This window comes from Odontesthes bonariensis, chromosome 10 (assembly GCF_027942865.1).
Source record: "Odontesthes bonariensis isolate fOdoBon6 chromosome 10, fOdoBon6.hap1, whole genome shotgun sequence".
Lineage (NCBI taxonomy): Eukaryota > Metazoa > Chordata > Actinopteri > Atheriniformes > Atherinopsidae > Odontesthes > Odontesthes bonariensis.
Window position 1 is genome coordinate 2,412,675 of NC_134515.1, and position 18,381 is coordinate 2,431,055.

An 18,381-nucleotide genomic window follows, 5' to 3' on the forward strand; every position below is an offset into this window, starting at 1 on the left:
TGTGACCTCGTTGAGTTCCACCTTAACTCTGACTTTTGTGACCTCGTTAAGTTCCACCTTAACTCTGAACTTTGTGACCTCGTTAAGTTCCACCTTAACTCTGAACTTTGTGACCTCGTTAAGTTCCACCTTAACTCTGAACTTTGTGACCTCGTTGAGTTCCACCTTAACTCTGAACTTTGTTATCTCGTTAAGTTCCACCTTAACTCTGAACTTTGTGACCTCGTTAAGTTCCACCTTAACTCTGAACTTTGTGACCTCGTTAAGTTCCACCTTAACTCTGAACTTTGTGACCTCGTTAAGTTCCACCTTAACTCTGAACTTTGTTATCTCGTTAAGTTCCACGTTAACTCTGAACTTTGTGACCTCGTTAAGTTCCACCTTAACTCTGAACTTTGTCACCTCGTTAAGTTTCACGTTAACTCTGAACTTTGTGACCTCGTTAAGTTTCACCTTAACTCTGAACTTTGTGACCTCGTTAAGTTCCACCTTAACTCTGAACTTTGTCACCTCGTTAAGTTTCACCTTAACTCTGAACTTTGTGACCTCGTTAAGTTTCACCTTAACTCTGAACTTTGTGACCTCGTTAAGTTCCACCTTAACTCTGAACTTTGTCACCTCGTTAAGTTTCACCTTAACTCTGAACTTTGTATTGAAAAACCTTGAATCTGATGCAGCAACACATCTCATAAACGTTGGGACGGGTCCATGTTTCCCACTGTGCAGCATCCCCTTCTCCTTTAACAACATCTGTAAACATCTGGAACTGAGGAGACCAGCTGCTGGACCTCTGGGAGAGAATTGTTGTCCCGTTCCTGTCTGATGGAGGATCCCTGGGTCTTCTTTGCTGTATTTAAATGTTTCCAGCTGGTGAAACATCTGGGCTGCAGAAAGTCCAGATGTTTCTCTTCTACCACGAAGCTGCTGGAACAGATTTAGGATGTGGTTTAACTCTGTCCTGCTGAAGGCCTTCCCTGAAGAGGGGAGCAGATGTTGCTCTAACAGCTGTTTGTACCTTTCAGCACTGATGGAGCCTTTCCAGATGTGCAGGTTTCCAGTTCCAGAGGCTCCAGAGCATCATTTACCACCACAGAAAGATAAAAGAATGAGAATGTGAGTCTGAGTGTGACCAAAAACTGAACCCACCTTTGGACCGAACAGGAAGCGGGAGGCCGACTTCTCGAAGCTGCGGCGGGAGCTGGAGGAGGCGGGGCTTCATCACGAGGCCACGGCGGCCACTCTGAGGAAGAAGCACTCGGACGCGGTGGCAGAGCTCAGCGAGCAGATCGACTCCCTGCAGAGAGCCAAACTGAAACTGGAAAAGGAGAAGTCCGAGTCCCAGCTGGAGGCCGACGACCTGGCTGCTAACGTGGAGCAGCTCACCAGGGCCAAGGTACAAACAAGGAAGGGTCTGCTCTGAATGTTCGCCTCGCAGCACATTTAAAAAAGAAATCATCATAATGACAGAAATTAGTCGACAACGGTAAGCGTTTACACGTGTTTACAATCAGTTGGGTTCTTATTGTCAGGGTGGGGTGGTGATGTAGGACACGGATGCGGACTTCAAAAAGAAAACTGGATTTATTTACAGGAATCAAAAAACAAAGTACAAACCAAAGGCGCGGCCGAACCGGATATCAAAAAACTTAACTGGGGATAAATACTTGGAAACAAAACAAAGTATGGCAAATTATATTTACAAAGTAAAGTATTTATTTATCTTGGATAAATAAATACTTAGCTTAAACGTGGTGACGAGTAACATGGAAAACACAGGTAGCATGGGTGAGTAGACAGGAAGGGCACGAAACAAAGGGAAAGATCCGACACACTGAGAGGGGAGACTGGAAACTAAATAGAGTGAGAGTGATTAGTGACAAGGTGCAGCTGGTGGGGAATAACACAGGTGAAGTGAGTGAAATAATTAACTGAGTGCAGGGAAACTAAAACATGGCAAAACTAAAAACTAAACATGGACTAAGAACCAAAACGTGACTTCACCAACATGGTGGCAAACATGGTGGAATCAGCTGAGAAAAGTTAGATTCAACATTAGCTGCATCCACAACCTTACCAACACAAGCTTTTTACTTACTTTAAAGGAAAGTTAGTAGTTCTGCATTAGATTTAAGTCCTTTATGCCCAAAAGCTGCATCCAACGAAGAAAAGCAACACTTCCTGCTCTTGTTTGGGCTCCTGTTCCTGCTCAGGGGGTGATGGGGATATTTATCTGCTAACAGCTTTGACGTTGTTGTAATCAGTGGCTGTATTCCAAACCGCACACTTCTCCTACTACTCATACTAACTTTTTGAGTTAGTATGCGAGTTTGAGTAAGCGAGAAGTTCCCGGATGCATACTAGATTCTCCGAAATGTTGGGTATGCATCATGAGGTTACTACTCATACTCAAACTACCCAAGATGCAATGTAACGTGACGTCGCCGATCGTCATTTCCTGTCAAAACGGCAGTTTCAAGCTAGCTACAACGAGGGTAGGTTCACTTCCTGTTTTCAAAACAAAAGCAGTATGGTAATGGCTTTCCCTATGATAAAAGGCAACGGGTATTTTATTTTGTGAAAATAACCGGAAGCACGTTGCTCACTGCGGCTAGCTTTAGTAGCGCCGAATTCGTGGGAACAAAATGGTAAACAGCCGGTATTTTGTCAGGTTTTCAACACGTTGGGGATCTAAACGACTACTTTCTCGCCTGAAAATGTTTCAAATGTTGCTAAAGTTTACAGAGTTTAGAGCTTAAGCGAAATCAGCTTCAGGCCGGCTGATTTCGGCTCGGGCAGGAGAGAAATGCATTGTGGGTAAACACTCTGCATACTGTCTGATCGATGAGTATGCAGTATGTAGTATGTACTATGTAGTATGCAGTATGCAGTATGTAGTATGCAGTATGTAGTATGTAGTATGTAGTATGTAGTATGTAGTATGCAGTATGTAGTATGTAGTATGTAGTATGCAGTATGTAGTATGTGGTATGTAGTATGTAGTATGTAGTATGTAGTATGCAGTATGCAGTATGTAGTATGCAGTATGTAGTATGTAGTATGTAGTATGTAGTATGCAGTATGTAGTATGCAGTATGTAGTATGCAGTATGTAGTATGTAGTATGCAGTATGTAGTATGTAGTATGTGGTATGTAGTATGTAGTATGCAGTATGCAGTATGTAGTATGCAGTATGTACTATGCAGTATGTAGTATGCAGTATGTAGTATGTAGTATGCAGTATGTAGTATGTACTATGTAGTATGCAGTATGCAGTATGTAGTATGCAGTATGTAGTATGTAGTATGTAGTATGTAGTATGTAGTATGCAGTATGTAGTATGTAGTATGTAGTATGCAGTATGTAGTATGTGGTATGTAGTATGTAGTATGTAGTATGCAGTATGCAGTATGTAGTATGCAGTATGTAGTATGTAGTATGTAGTATGTAGTATGCAGTATGTAGTATGCAGTATGTAGTATGCAGTATGTAGTATGTAGTATGCAGTATGTAGTATGTAGTATGTGGTATGTAGTATGTAGTATGCAGTATGCAGTATGTAGTATGCAGTATGTACTATGCAGTATGTAGTATGCAGTATGTAGTATGCAGTATGTAGTATGTAGTATGCAGTATGTAGTATGTAGTATGCAGTATGTAGTATGCAGTATGTAGTATGTAGTATGTAGTATGCAGTATGTAGTATGCAGTATGTAGTATGCAGTATGTAGTATGTAGTATGCAGTATGTAGTATGTAGTATGCAGTATGTACTATGCAGTATGTAGTATGCAGTATGTAGTATGCAGTATGTAGTATGTAGTATGCAGTATGTAGTATGCAGTATGTAGTATGTAGTATGCAGTATGTACTATGCAGTATGTAGTATGCAGTATGTAGTATGTAGTATGTGGTATGTAGTATGCAGTATGTAGTATGCAGTATGTACTATGCAGTATGTAGTATGCAGTATGTAGTATGCAGTATGTAGTATGTAGTATGCAGTATGTAGTATGTAGTATGCAGTATGTAGTATGCAGTATGTACTATGCAGTATGTAGTATGCAGTATGTAGTATGCAGTATGTAGTATGCAGTATGTAGTATGTAGTATGCAGTATGTAGTATGCAGTATGTAGTATGTAGTATGCAGTATGTAGTATGTAGTATGTGGTATGTAGTATGTAGTATGCAGTATGCAGTATGTAGTATGCAGTATGTACTATGCAGTATGTAGTATGCAGTATGTAGTATGCAGTATGTAGTATGTAGTATGCAGTATGTAGTATGTAGTATGCAGTATGTAGTATGCAGTATGTAGTATGTAGTATGTGGTATGTAGTATGTAGTATGAAGTATGTAGTATGCAGTATGTACTATGCAGTATGTAGTATGCAGTATGTAGTATGCAGTATGTAGTATGTATTATGCAGTATGTAGTATGTAGTATGCAGTATGTAGTATGCAGTATGTAGTGTGTAGTATGCAGTATGTAGTATGCAGTATGCGATTTTGAACACAGCCAGTGTGTTTTTTGGCCACTGATTCCTCTTCTTTTTCTTTTCTACTTCTTCTTCTTCTTCTTCTGTTGGCTTGAGGGCAGATTGAACACTACAGGGACTCAGGACGCATCTCGTCTATTGATAGATTTTCTTTCGATGTTTTGAATATTTTTCCTTCAAAGAGCATCTTTAAAGCAGGTTTGCGCTGGAATCCGATCTGATCTCATCAATGAAAAAGTGTGTTTGTGTGTGTGTGTGCAGGGAGCTGTGGAGAAGATGAGCAGGGTTTATGAGGACCAGCTGATTGAGAGCAGGAACAGAGCGGATGAGCTGAAAAGACAACTCAGTGAAGTTTCTGCTCAGAAAGCCCGAACGCTCACCGAGAACGGTAAAACACCCGCACTAACACGTCTTTCATTTCTGAGACACCCGAGGATCTTAGACTCTTAGATATTTGAAAATTAATATTTTCCAAATGTGGCATGGAAGGGTGGACTTAGGGTTAGTTCTTTAGCCCTGTGACCCTTAGGGTTAGGGTATGTGGCAGGGAACTACGAGATGCCATGTAAGAGAATAACCCGACACAAAGAGATGCTCTATAATGCAGAGAAGAGAAGGAGCCCCAGTACCACGCCTTGTGGTACCCCTCAGGAGAAGTTTGTTCTAACCATGGAAAACAAGCTTTATCAGGTCCTTTACTGACCGATATGTTGGCCAGTTTCCATCAAATGAACCCAAACTTCGTCTTTCCTGTCGGGTTCCCAGCTGAGTTCAGTCGGCGGCTGGAGGAGCGGGACGCCACAATTAGTCAGCTGCAGCGCTCCAAAGCAGGTCTGGGCCAGAACACCGAGGATCTAAAGAGACGGCTGGAGGAAGATAGCAAGGTAAGGCTGACCATCGTTTCATCACAGCGCCCCCTGGCAGCCGCACCAGGGTCTCACACCGATGTCATACCAACACAGTTAGCTCGCTCTGCTTTTACCAGAGGTGGGTACAGCAGCCAAAAACTGTACTCAAGTAAAAGTACTGTTACTTCAGAATAATATGACTCAAGTAAAAGTAAAAAGTAGTCATCCAAATAATTACTTGAGTAAGAGTAAAAAAGTGCTCGGTGAAAAAACTACTCAAGTACTGAGTAACTGTTGAGTAACGTCTGATTTATTTGTTAACACAAGCATTCAATCAGACAGACAAAAATACTAAATAATCATCTTTAGGCAAATTAGAGTTCATCCAATTGATAAAATAAATTAAAATGAATTAATTAATTTCAAAATAGCTTAAATTAAAATAATCTAGGTAAATTCAAGTACTTCAATAAAAAATAAAAGAGACTTAGGAAATGTTTAAAACATATGTAACCCATATGTAACCTAAAAAACAAACATTCACCTATCCATGGGGGGAAAAACGAGTTTAGGAAACTTAGCGCTACATGTTTCCTCAAGTTAGATGTTGAGTTTCTGCTGAAATGTGCGTTTGTTTTGGTTGACACAGAAGACACATAATGTAGCTGCTGTTTCTCACTCTTTGTAAGGTAAACATGCTTTCAGTATGAGGCCTCGTCTGCGTCTTCATTTCCCACCGTTGGTTCTGACATTTTTCATCTGTTTCTTTGTTTGTTTGCTACGACTGCTAATGCTAAAGCTAACCCGTCCCGCCGCTGAGATCGAGTACGGTCACGTGACCAGACTGCACGGCTGCGTCTGATTGGTGGAACACAGTCAGGTGGTAGAGCCTTTGGCGGAAGTCTCTCTCTCTGTCAGAATAAAACATTAAAATGAGGCGTACGCGGGGGGATAAAAATAATGAGGCGTAGAATACCAAAGAGGTAAGAAGAAAAGTAACCAGCTCATTGTAGCCTAATGTAGCGGAGTAAGAGGACAGTTTCTGCTGCACACATCTACTCACGGAAAAGTAAAGAGTATAGAGATTTAAAACTACTCCTAGAAGTATAATGTTTTCAAAAACATACTAAAGTAAATGTAACTCCTTACTACCCACCTCTGCTGTTTTCTGGCTCACGTTGGTCTCTTTGCCGTTGGCTTCTCGTCTCTGTGCTGCAGGCTCGGGTGGCGTTAGCTCACGCGGTTCAGGCGTCCCGCCATGACTGCAGTCTGCTGAGGGAGCAGCTGGAGGAGGAGCAGGAGGCCAAAGCTGAACTGCAGAGGGCGCTGTCTAACGCTAACAGTCAGGCGGTTCAGTGGAGGGCGAAGTTCGAGACCGAAGCTGTGCTGAGGATAGAGGAGCTGGAGGATGCCAAGTAAGATGTGGTTACTGTGCAGACTCACTGCAGTCCAGGACAGGCAGAACGCTTTATTCACGCTTCCCATGGACATTAAGCAGCTCTCCGAATATTCAAATATTTAAAAACTAGGGCTGGGCAACGATTAAAATGTTTAATCTAATTAATCACATGATTTCCCTGATTAATCACGATTAATCGCATTTGTACGCAGAATCCAAAAATGAATCCAAAAGTAGTGTATAGCTTTTAGCATTTAGCTTTATTTTAAATGTGCTGCCATATGAATGAAAGTGCCATAACATTTGTTGTGCAAACACACTTTTAACATCAGCATCTTTCTGTAGTTTTTATGTAGAAGCCTCGCTCCACTGTCTGTTTCCTTGAACGACTTGCTGCTATCAGTTGTGTGTTTTGCCTTTAAGTGATATTTTAGACTGGAACTACTACGCTGAGAAGACAATTCAACTTGGCTGTGTTTACATATGACTTTGGTTCTGTCGACTCCGCCGTCTGGAAGAACTTTAAAATGAAAATGGCCGAGTAAAAGTTCCGTACCCTTCTCCATGTTTGGTGGATCCGCCGATTACTTTCTTTTCCGGTTCCACAGCAGACAGCAACAGACTTTTACAAAATAAAAGCCTGTGAGCAACAGACTTTTACAGAATAAAAGCCTGACAAAAGCCCCCCAAATTTTTTTTTTGTATTTGAAAATATATATAAGTAAATAAATAAAACCTGCGTTAATGCGCGATAAAACATTTATCGGCGTTAAATAATTAACGAGTTAACTCGATAATGACGAGTTAACTCGCCCAGCTCTATTAAGAACGTATTCATATGATTAAGAACATTGGAGAACCTTCCTCACTTCAAATAAAAGTGTTTGAAAGGAGAATGTGTGTGTCTGCAGGAAGAAGTTAGTCGTGAAACTGCAGACGGCAGAAGAAGCCACGGAGGCTTCTCAGGCCAAATGCTGCTCGCTGGACAAAACCAAACAGCGTCTGCAGACGGAGATCGAAGACCTGGCGGTCGAGCTGGAGCGCTCCAACGCCGCTGCCATCGCCATGGAGAAGAAGCAGCGGAACTCCGACCAGGTCAGTCCCAAAAGAGACAAAAAGAGACGGCAGTGATGTGTGTGCACAGCCTGCTGGGAAACGGGTCGGTTTGTGTTGTTCGATGCAGCTGCTGAGTGACTGGAAGCTGAAGTTTGCCCGGAGTCAGACGGAGCTGGAAGCGTCGCAGAAAGAGTCTCGCAGTCTGAGCACGGAGCTCTTCAAGCTGAAGAACGGCTACGAAGAAGCTCTGGATCACCTGGAGACGGTTCAACGGGAAAACAGGAACCTGCAAGGTACTTTCCCTTTGCCCTAACCCTGTAGAACAAACATCTCTGCAACTGTTTTAGGATAAACTGTAAAAATGTGGTGACCTGTTCTGCCTGTTGATGGGTCCAGAGGAGATCCTGGACCTGACGGATCAGATCAGCCACGGAGGGAAGACCATCCATGAGCTGGAGAGGATGAAGAAGGTCCTCGACGTGGAGAAGAGCGACATCAGGGCCGCCCTGGAGGAAGCAGAGGTAACCAGGTAACCCGTCAGCTCTCTCTCACCTGAGCTGGTGGCCGAACTGACGTGTCCGCTGACTCTCCACCAACCAGGGCACCCTGGAGCACGAGGAGAGCAAGACCACCAGGGTTCAGACGGAGCTGCAGCAGATCAGGACCGAGGTCGAGCGAAAGATTGCAGAGAAAGACGAAGAGATTGACAGCCTCAGGTACAAAATATTGATGGAAACTGGCCAGATGTTCAGTTTAAATTCTTAATGACTGATTCTTACATTCTTTAACCCCTTAACGCCTATTGTCGCATATATGCTACAAACCGTTTGACTCAATCAACCAGCTGAGATAGCATCTTTATTCCCCCAATGCCGGTTAGTCCATATTCACTACGGACCTAGGAACATTCGACAAGCACTTGTTTCTAGTGGGACCACAAAGTAAAAAAACATTGTTTTTTCACTGTTATATTACTGTGTTGTTGTTATCTTATTATTGACCATTATGCCTGGTGTTGCAAATAAGCAACATACCAAATTACATACCAAACATACCAAACTGACTCCAAATTGACCAGGATGCCTGTTGTCGCAAATTTGCAACATACCAAAATTTCTATTTATTTTTTGTGCAAATGTGAAATTAATAATCTCAGCATTATTTACCATCTACTTAAAGGCTAAAACACACACAAAACATTTTTTATATACAGCTATATAAATTCAGGCGTTAAGGGGATAATGCTGAACTTCCTGGTTTCATATTATCTGACCTGGTCAGTGAATGTTATCGAGTCATTTGATGGAAACTGGCCAACATATCGGTCAGTACCTGATAAAGTTCCATGGTTAGAACAAACTTCTCCAGAGGCGTACCACAAGGCTTGATACTGGGGCTCCTTCTCTTGCATCATAGAGCATCTCTTTGTGTCGGGTTATTCTCTTACATGGCATCTCGTAGTTCTCTGCACATGATAACGAACTGTACATGTCACGGCCACCATGGAACCACATGAGCGTCAATCTCAGCTTTTCTGTCCAAGATAATGATACGGATGAACAGACGGGATCCAAACAGTCGGTCCAACACACGATCAAAGATCTCCTCTTCACACTCAGTGGGGTCACATGGCCCTGAAAGGATCGGATTATTGGCTAAATTACAATCAGACTGAGTTATTAAGTGCATGTAGACACCTTAATCTGACTAAGAACTGGATCGGATGGAATTCAGACCCCGAGATAACTGGGTTGAAAGTCACTCTAAACCTGCTTGTAGACGCTGAAGCACGTGGTGAATCAGACTTTGCGTTCTGCGCATGCTCCAGATGTTTTCCCGGGGTCGTGACCCGGAAGTCAAAGGAGACGATATTCCTGTTGTTGTCGCCGTCAGAAAGAAACAAACAACGCGATGGAGAATGCTCCGTTGGGCATCGAGTTTGTGCAACAAGCAGCTCATCACAGACCAAATGTAGAGGGACGTAGCTTCATCTGGCTCTGCGTTCTCCATCTTTCTCCAATGCCTGAGTTTGTTGTTGTTGTTGGTGGTGAAGACGTCAACAGGAAGTGGCTCTATTAGCAACAGCTGGAATGGGTACAGCGCCACCTATCATACCGGGGTATGACACGCTTTGTGCCTATGATCCCATTCATTCACCGCCATATATCCAAGGAGTATTACCCTCGCTCAACTCATTCTTATTGTAATTTAGCCAATAATCTGATCCTTTCGGTGCCATGTGACCCCACTGAGTGGAAATCATTTGGACTGTGTTTAAAAATCCTTGTTTTTAATGTATTCAAAACCTTTCTGGAAACGGGTTTGTTCACAAACTGCTGTCTCAAGATGATGGAAGAGCTGGGCCGGCCAATCACAATCTTCGATCGTGCCAGACAAAAAGCCGTAAATATGTGCACGTTATTAAGGTCTGTGAGTCGTAATACCAGAACTGTCCACCAGGCGGAGCCACCAGCATTCCACGGAGACGCTGCAGGCCAGTTTGGAGGCGGAGGTCCGCAGTCGCAGCGAGGCGGTTCGTCTGAGGAAGAAGATGGAGTCCGACCTGAATGAGATGGAGGTCCAGCTGGGACACGCCAACAGACAGGCGGCCGACAGCCAGCGGAGTGTCCGACACCTGCAGACTCAGGTAGCCTCACCTGGTCCCATCGGGTCCGGGTCAAGAAAACACCAGTTCTCCAGCTGGTGCCGTTAAAAACAAAGATCATTGATGTCCGTTTGTCGCAGGTCAAAGAGCAGCAGGTGGAGCTGGAGGATGGTGTCCAGCTGGCTAATCAGCTCAAAGAACAGCTCGTCCTGTTGGAGCGCCGCTGCGCGCTGATGACAGCGGAGGAGGAGGAGCTACGAGAGATCCTGGAACAGACGGACCGCGCCCGCAAGATGGCCGAACATGAGCTGGTGGAGGTGGCAGAGAGGGTAAACCTTCTCGCCACGCAGGTACGAACGCAGACTTACCTGATGTGTACCTGGAATATAAAGCGTGTTGTCATCGGTGTAGAGATAAACCGTCGGTGCAGAGATCCGCAGCCGCTGAGCGGGCGCTGATCAAAATGTCTTCCTGTGTCAGAACGCCGCTCTGCTGAACCAGAAGAGGAAGCTGGAGGCGGATCTGTCTCTGCTGTCAGGAGAGGTGGACGAGGCGGTGCAGGAGAGCTACAGCGCCAACGAGAAAGCCAAGAAGGCCGTCACTGATGTCAGTCCTGACCTCTGACCCCTGACCTTTGTGTTAACCTTTCTCTGTGGCTGTTCGAGACCGCATACTACATACTGCATACTCATCGATCAGTCAGTATGCAGAGCGTTTACCCACAATGCATTTCGCTCCTGCCCGAGCCGAAATCAGCCGGCCTGAAGCTGATTTCCCTTAAGCTCTAAACTCTGTAAACTTTAGCAACATTTGAAACATTTTCAGGAGAGAAAGTAGTCGTTTAGATCCCCAACGTGTTGAAAACCTGACAAAATACCGGCTGTTTACAATTTTGTTCCCACGAATTTGGCGCTACTAAAGCTAGCCGCAGTGAGCTAACGCACTTCCGGTTATTTTCACAAAATAAAATACCTGTTGCCTTTTATCATAGGGAAAGCCATTACCATACAATTTGTGCTTTTGTTTTGAAAACAGGAAGTGAACCTACCCTCGTTGTAGCTAGCTTGAAACTGCCGTTTTGACAGGAAATGACGATCGGCTACGTCACGTTACGTTGCATCTTGGGTAGTTTGAGTATGAGTAGTGACCTCATGATGCATACCCAACATTTTGGAGAATCTAGTATGCATCCGGGAACTTCTCGCTTACTCAAACTCGCATACTAACTCACAAAGTTAGTAGGAGTAGTAGGAGAAGTAGGAGAAGTATGCGGTTTGGAACACAGCCAGTGTTTCCTGTGATCTTTGGCTGTTTTAACCTTTCTGCAGTCGGACAAACTGAGACCGAATCCGTACCTCGATCTGCTCACAGCGCCACAGTTTCATGCCCTGAACGATCCGCGCTGAGGATCGGTTCAGATTGGTTCCGGTCGTTCTGAACCCTGTTCACGTTTGTGCTTCACCAGGCGGCTCTGATGGCGGAGGAGCTGAGGAAGGAGCAGGACAGCAGCTCAATGCTGGAGAGGATGAAGAAGAACATGGAGTCCACAGCGAAAGGTACTGAGACCGATGGGCGGTGCTGGTTCTGGTCTGTCAATGCCAGGAACCTGAACTCGACTTTCTCTGTAAAACTTGTTGAACTGAAATGGTTAACTGATCAATAACCTTTCACATGAACATCACAGATGAGCAGAGGAAGAGGCGCATGTACAGGAGTGGAATGATTCAGGTGTTCTGCACGTTGCTGCCAAATGTTCTGACTGATGGATTTTTGGGTTTGTTGCAGAGCTGCAGATCAAACTGGACGAGACGGAGCAGATGGCCATGAAGGGAGGAAAGAAACAGCTTCACAAACTGGAGACCAGAGTGAGTGGCTCCTCTGAACAATGATCCCACAGGTTGTTCACGTCCACATTTGTGAGCTGTGCTGCTGTAGTTGTGCTGCTGTAGTTGTGCTGCTGTAGTTGTGCTGTTGTAGTCGTACTGCTGTAGCTGTACTGCTGTTGTTGTGCTCCTGTAGTTGTACTGCTGTAGTTGTACTGCTGTTGTTGTGCTGCTGTAGTTGTGCTGCTGTAGTTGTACTGCTGTTGTTGTACTGTTGTAGTTGTACTGCTGTTGTTGTGCTGCTGTAGTTGTACTGCTGTAGTTGTGCTGCTGTAGTTGTGCTGCTGTAGTTGTACTGCTGTAGTTGTACTGCTGTAGCTGTGCTGCTGTTGTTGTACTGATGTAGTTGTACTGCTGTATTTGTACTGCTGTAGTTGTGCTGCTGTAGTTGTACTGCTGTAGTTGTACTGCTGTAGTTGTGCTGCTGTAGTTGTACTGCTGTAGTTGTACTGCTGTAGTTGTGCTGCTGTTGTTGTACTGCTGTAGTTGTACTGCTGTAGTTGTGCTGCTGTTGTTGTACTGCTGTAGTTGTGCTGCTGTTGTTGTACTGCTGTAGTTGTACTGCTGTAGTTGTGCTGCTGTTGTTGTACTGCTGTAGTTGTACTGCTGTAGTTGTGCTGCTGTTGTTGTACTGCTGTAGTTGTACTGCTGTGGTTGTACTGCTGTAGTTGTGCTGCTGTAGTTGTACTGCTGTTGTTATACTTTTGTAGCGGTACTGCTGTAGTTGTACAGCAGTAGCCGTACTGCTGTAGCTGTACTGCTGTAGTTGTACTGCTGTTTTTGTGCTGCTGTAGTTGTACTGCTGTAGTTGTACTACTGTAGTTGTGCTGCTGTAGTTGTGCTGCTGTAGTTGTACTGCTGTAGTTGTACTGCTGTATTTGTACTGTTGTAGTGGTACTGCTGTAGTTGTGCTGCTGTAGGTGTACTGCTGTAGTTGTACTACTGTAGTTGTACTGCTGTTTTTGTGCTGCTGTAGTTGTGCTGCTGTAGTTGTGCTGCTGTAGTTGTGCTGTTGTAGTTGTACTGCTGTAGTTGTACTGCTGTAGCTGTACTGCTGTAGTTGTACTGCTGTAGTTGTGCTGCTGTAGTTGTACTGCTGTTGTTGTGGTGCTGTAGTTGTACTGCTTTAGTTGTACTGCTGTTTTTGTGCTCCTGTAGTTGTACTGCTGTAGCTGTGCTGCTGTAGTTGTGCTGCTGTAGTTGTGCTGCTGTAGTTGTACTGCTGTAGTTGTGCTGCTGTAGTTGTACTGTTGTAGTCGTACTGCTGTAGCTGTACTGCTGTTGTTGTGCTCCTGTAGTTGTGCTCCTGTAGTTGTACTGCTGTAGTTGTACTGCTGTAGTTGTAGTGCTGTAGTTGTACTGCTGTAGCTGTACTGCTGTTGTTGTGCTGCTGTAGTTGTGCTCCTGTAGTTGTACTGCTGTAGTTGTACTGCTGTAGTTGTGCTGCTATAGTTGTACTGCTGTAGTTGTGCTGCTGTAGCTGTGCTGCTGTAGTTGTGCTGCTGTAGTTTTACTGCTGTTGTTGTACTGCTGTAGTTGTACTGCTGTAGTTGTGCTGCTGTTGTTGTGCTGCTGTTGTTGTACTGCTGTAGTTGTACTGCTGTAGTTGTGCTGCTGTAGCTGTGCTGCTGTAGTTGTGCTGCTGTAGCTGTGCTGCTGTAGTTGTACTGCTGTAGCTGTGCTGCTGTAGTTGTACTGCTGTAGTAGTGCTGCTGTAGTTGTACTGCTGTTGTTGTACTGCTGTAGTTGTGCTGCTGTTGTTGTACTGCTGTAGTTGTACTGCTGTAGTTGTGCTGCTGTTGTTGTGCTGCTGTTGTTGTACTGCTGTAGTTGTACTGCTGTAGTTGTGCTGCTGTAGCTGTACTGCTGTAGTTGTACTACTGTAGTTGTACTGCTGTAGCTGTACTGCTGTTGTTGTGCTCCTGTAGTTGTACTGCTGTAGTTGTACTGCTGTAGTTGTACTGCTGTAGTTGTGCTGCTGTAGCTGTGCTGCTGTAGTTGTACTACTGTAGTCGTACTGCTGTAGTTGTACTGCTGTAGCTGTACTGCTGTAGTCGTACTGCTGTAGTCGTACTGCTGTAGTCGTACTGCTGTAGTTGTACTGCTGTAGTCGTACTGCTGTAGTTGTACTGCTGTAGTTGTGCTCCTGTAGTTGTGCTGCTGTAGTTGTACTCCTGTAGTTGTACTGCTGTAGCTGTACTGCTGTAGTTGCTGTAGTTGCTGTATATTTCATTAATTACCAAACAACAAATCCCGCAAATAACATCAGCTTTGACCTCCAGGCTCCGTCATCTCGTGGGAGGGAGGGGGGGCTGGGAGATACCACATTTCAAAAGGGGATACAAGTATTAGGGAAGATGATACTTAGATCAATTGATTGTGTTGTTCAGAATTTCATTTGCAGTTAATTTATACGTATTAAATAATATAATAATCAATACAAATTGACAGAGTAATTCCATAAATAAATTTTTTTTAAGGAAAAAAATAAAAACATTTTCCATTTACATTTTCCCCTGGAGCTAAGGTGTGGCAGCTGCCATACCCAATTAAAACATCCCATAGTTTGATCCCATAAATCTGCTGCCTGCAGGTGAGGGAGCTGCAGACGGAGCTGATGGTGGAGCAGAGGCGGAGCGAGGAGTTCCAGAAAGGAGTCCGCCGCTACGAGAGGAGAGTCAAAGAGCTGACGTACCAGGTCCGATCCAGCTGCTGCAGGGAAACAGATGTTCTGTTGGGGCTGTGGTTTTTACCGGTTCTGTGTGTTCCTGCAGTCGGAGGAGGACAGGAAGACTTTGCTGAGGATGCAAGAGCTGATCGAGAAGCTTCAGACCAAAGTCAAGAGCTACAAGAGACAAGCAGAGAGCGCCGTGAGTCTCTCCTCCTGCTCTGTTAACCGAATGCAAATAAGCATCAAAAGCGTCCGCTTTCTAATTCTAAATAAATGAGGGTTATCCCCTAAAAGATCCACTCTGGTTTATCTGAAACAGTCTGTAAAGGGTTGATGTTGTTCTTCTGTTCGTCCACCAGGAGGAGCTGTAAAGTGTTGATGTTGTTCTTCTGTTCGTCCACCAGGAGGAGCTGTAAAGTGTTGATGTTGTTCTCTGTTCGTCCACCAGGAGGAGCTGTAAAGTGTTGATGTTGTTCTTCTGTTCGTCCACCAGGAGGAGCTGTAAAGTGTTGATGTTGTTCTTCTGTTCGTCCACCAGGAGGAGCTGTAAAGTGTTGATGTTGTTCTTCTGTTCGTCCACCAGGAGGAGCTGTAAAGTGTTGATGTTGTTCTTCTGTTCGTCCACCAGGAGGAGCTGTAAAGTGTTGATGTTGTTCTTCTGTTCGTCCACCAGGAGGAGCAGGTGAGCTGTGGTGTCGTGCGATTCCGGAAAGTCCAACACGAGCTGGACGACGCCGAGGAGAGAGCCGACATCGCAGAGACGACCGCCAACAAGCTGCGGATTCGAACCCGTGAACAAAGCAGCAAGGTGGCCGTGGTGGGTGAGGCAGCGGGCGGGTCGCCGGTTCATTTCTGAGTTCCTGTTGGGCGAGTTTGTGACGTTCTGTTGGTGTTCCTGCAGGTCGCTGAGTGACGACCAGCTGCCTCATCGGTCCGCGGGCCTGTGTGAAATCTGACTGCTTTGGGTTTGGTTCTGTAGTCTGACTGCGGTGGGTTTGGTTCTGTAGTCTGACTGCGGTGGGTTTGGTTCTGTAGTCTGACTGCGGTGGGTTTGGTTCTGTAGTCTGACTGCGGTGGGTTTGGTTCTGTAGTCTGACTGCGGTGGGTTTGGTTCTGTAGTCTGACTGCGGTGGGTTTGGTTCTGTAGTCTGACTGCGGTGGGTTTGGTTCTGTTGTCTGACTGCGGTGGGTTTGGTTCTGTAGTCTGACTGCGGTGGGTTTGGTTCTGTAGTCTGACTGCGGTGGGTTTGGTTCTGTAGTCTGACTGCGGTGGGTTTGGTTCTGTTGTCTGACTGCGGTGGGTTTGGTTCTGAAGTCTGACTGCGGTGGGTTTGGTTCTGCTTTACTACGACAGGACCTTGTGAACCAGTTTGTTGTGTGTTACTGTCAGAAGGAAAAACACTAGGGCTGGGCGAATTAACTCGTTATTATCGCGTTAACTTAATAAACATTAAATATTTTATTGCGCATTAACGCAGGTTTTATTATTGTAAAAGTCTGTTGCTCACAGGCTTTTATTTTGTAAGTCTCTTTCTCACAGGCTTTTATTTTGTAAAAGTCTGTTGCTCACAGGCTTTTATTTTGTAAATGTCTCTTTCTCACAGGCTTTTATTTTGTAAAAGTCTGTTGCTCACAGGCTTTTATTTTGTAAAAGTCTGCTGCTCACAGGCTTTTATTCTGTAAAAGTCTGTTGCTGTCTGCTGTGGAACAGGAAAAGAAAGTAATCGGCGGATCCACCAAACCTGGAGAAGGGTACGGAACTTTTACTCGGCCATTTTCATGTTAAAGTTCTTCCAGACGGCGGAGTCGACAGAACCAAAGTCATCTGTGAACACTGCCAAGTTGAATTGTCTTCTCAGCGTAGTAGTTCCAGTCTAAAATATCACTTAAAGGCAAAACACACAACTGATAGCAGCAAGTCATTCAAGGAAACAGACAGTGGAGCGAGGCTTCTACATAAAAACTACAGAAAGATGCTGATGTTAAAAGTGTGTTTGCACAACAAATGTTATGGCACTTTCATTCATATGGCAGCACATTTAAAATAAAGCTAAATGCTAAAAGCTATACGCTACTTTTGGATTCTGCGTACAAATGCGATTAATCGTGATTAATCAGGGAAATCATGTGATTAATTAGATTAAACATTTTAATCTTTGCCCAGCCCTAATAAAAACACGTTTCGTGAAGCGGTTTAAACCTTCTGAAAGTAAATGGGTGTTTCTGCAAAGTTATTTTTAATGCAGTTGGTTCTCCACTGGAAGGCTTTTCAGAGAATCTGTGGGACAGCCCGATAATAAAGAGTTAAAGCAGAAGTAACAGATGCATGGAGTCAGGATGTTCCTGATTTTAACAACATTACGAAGGTGAAAGAAGTCCCAGAAACCTGTTTTATATATGAGATGAAACATGAAATATCTTGTGTTTGTGTGTCTGAAACTAAATAAAAGTTGTTTTCTTTGTATTTCCATAGTTTCTTTGATTTTCTTTCTGGAGTAACGTTTTGCAAAAATATTGGGACGTCTCAGTTTATCAGTTTCACACACAAACACACTTTGATGCATTTGGTACATTTTGGTATTCAACACTTTATTCACATACTAAAACCAGTCGGTGTATCCACAGGTCAGGACTGTACACGCGTGTTAGATCCATATTAACAGGTCAGCTCATCCCTCCACCTTCCAATCAAAGTTCTGTGTGTGTCCACATTGGTCTGATTCGGTCTATAAAAACACACCTCAACATTTACAGATACATTCAGACTGAACCGGGGTTGTTGTTGTTGGACAAAGAGCACCGCAGAGCAAACACAGTGAGGCTTTAAAGAGGCGTCTGTACAGACGGCAGACTGGCTGCATTCACACAGGAACGAACATCCACGAGCCGGGTCTCACCAGGACACAGCAGAGGCACCGTCAATGGAAATCATCAGGGGGACATATCAATGGGTCAAAGTATAGCCCCCCAACCAGGTGTTTTTAACTCCAAACCATCCAGGAAACATGTGGGAGAGGGCTCCAGCACACTGGAGTCCTAGGAAGCCTTCCAGCGTTCCTCCTTCCTCTCTTAGAAGCAATTTGTGGCCAAATAAAGTCAAATTTCCACAATGTTATTCATCAAACACTCCAAAGTGTGAACACACCGCATGTATGATAACGTCAGGTGGTATCACTGCAAGACTGTGAAAGTAAGAATTTGGCCATTTCTTTGCTCCGTGGCTCCCCCTACTGTTGTGGAGTGTAACAGCACAGTCGTAACAACAAATCTCTGTGTGAACCCTGCGCATGTGCAGCCAAAAACAGGAAGTTGTTTTCACGCTGAAGAGGCCACAGAGAAGTGAAACTAACCAAAGTCTGTAAACCCTGGGATCTCAGCCTCAGATAATGGTCAGAATGAGTCAGAAACGCGTTGCTTTAACC

At 44.4% G+C, this 18,381-nt stretch overlaps 1 protein-coding gene across 3 annotated transcripts in view; it reads left to right on the forward strand.

Moving 5' to 3' along the window:
- The window catches only part of LOC142390472 (myosin-4-like), a 72,672-nt gene extending 55,245 nt beyond the window's left edge, over positions 1-17,427 (forward strand). Inside the window, exons 31-47 of one of the 3 annotated variants that reach the window (XM_075475924.1) lie at positions 1,162-1,393; positions 4,759-4,885; positions 5,263-5,381; positions 6,564-6,760; positions 7,656-7,839; positions 7,928-8,093; positions 8,197-8,321; positions 8,401-8,516; positions 10,261-10,447; positions 10,546-10,755; positions 10,886-11,011; positions 11,871-11,961; positions 12,191-12,270; positions 14,882-14,986; positions 15,063-15,158; positions 15,633-15,776; positions 15,861-17,427. In XM_075475924.1, the coding sequence (XP_075332039.1) occupies positions 1,162-1,393; positions 4,759-4,885; positions 5,263-5,381; positions 6,564-6,760; positions 7,656-7,839; positions 7,928-8,093; positions 8,197-8,321; positions 8,401-8,516; positions 10,261-10,447; positions 10,546-10,755; positions 10,886-11,011; positions 11,871-11,961; positions 12,191-12,270; positions 14,882-14,986; positions 15,063-15,158; positions 15,633-15,776; positions 15,861-15,872 (2,317 nt within the window). In that variant the 3' untranslated portion in view covers positions 15,873-17,427. The other 2 variants (XM_075475925.1, XM_075475923.1) reach the window with 2 other exon arrangements.
- The last annotated feature ends 954 nt before the right edge of the window (positions 17,428-18,381 follow it).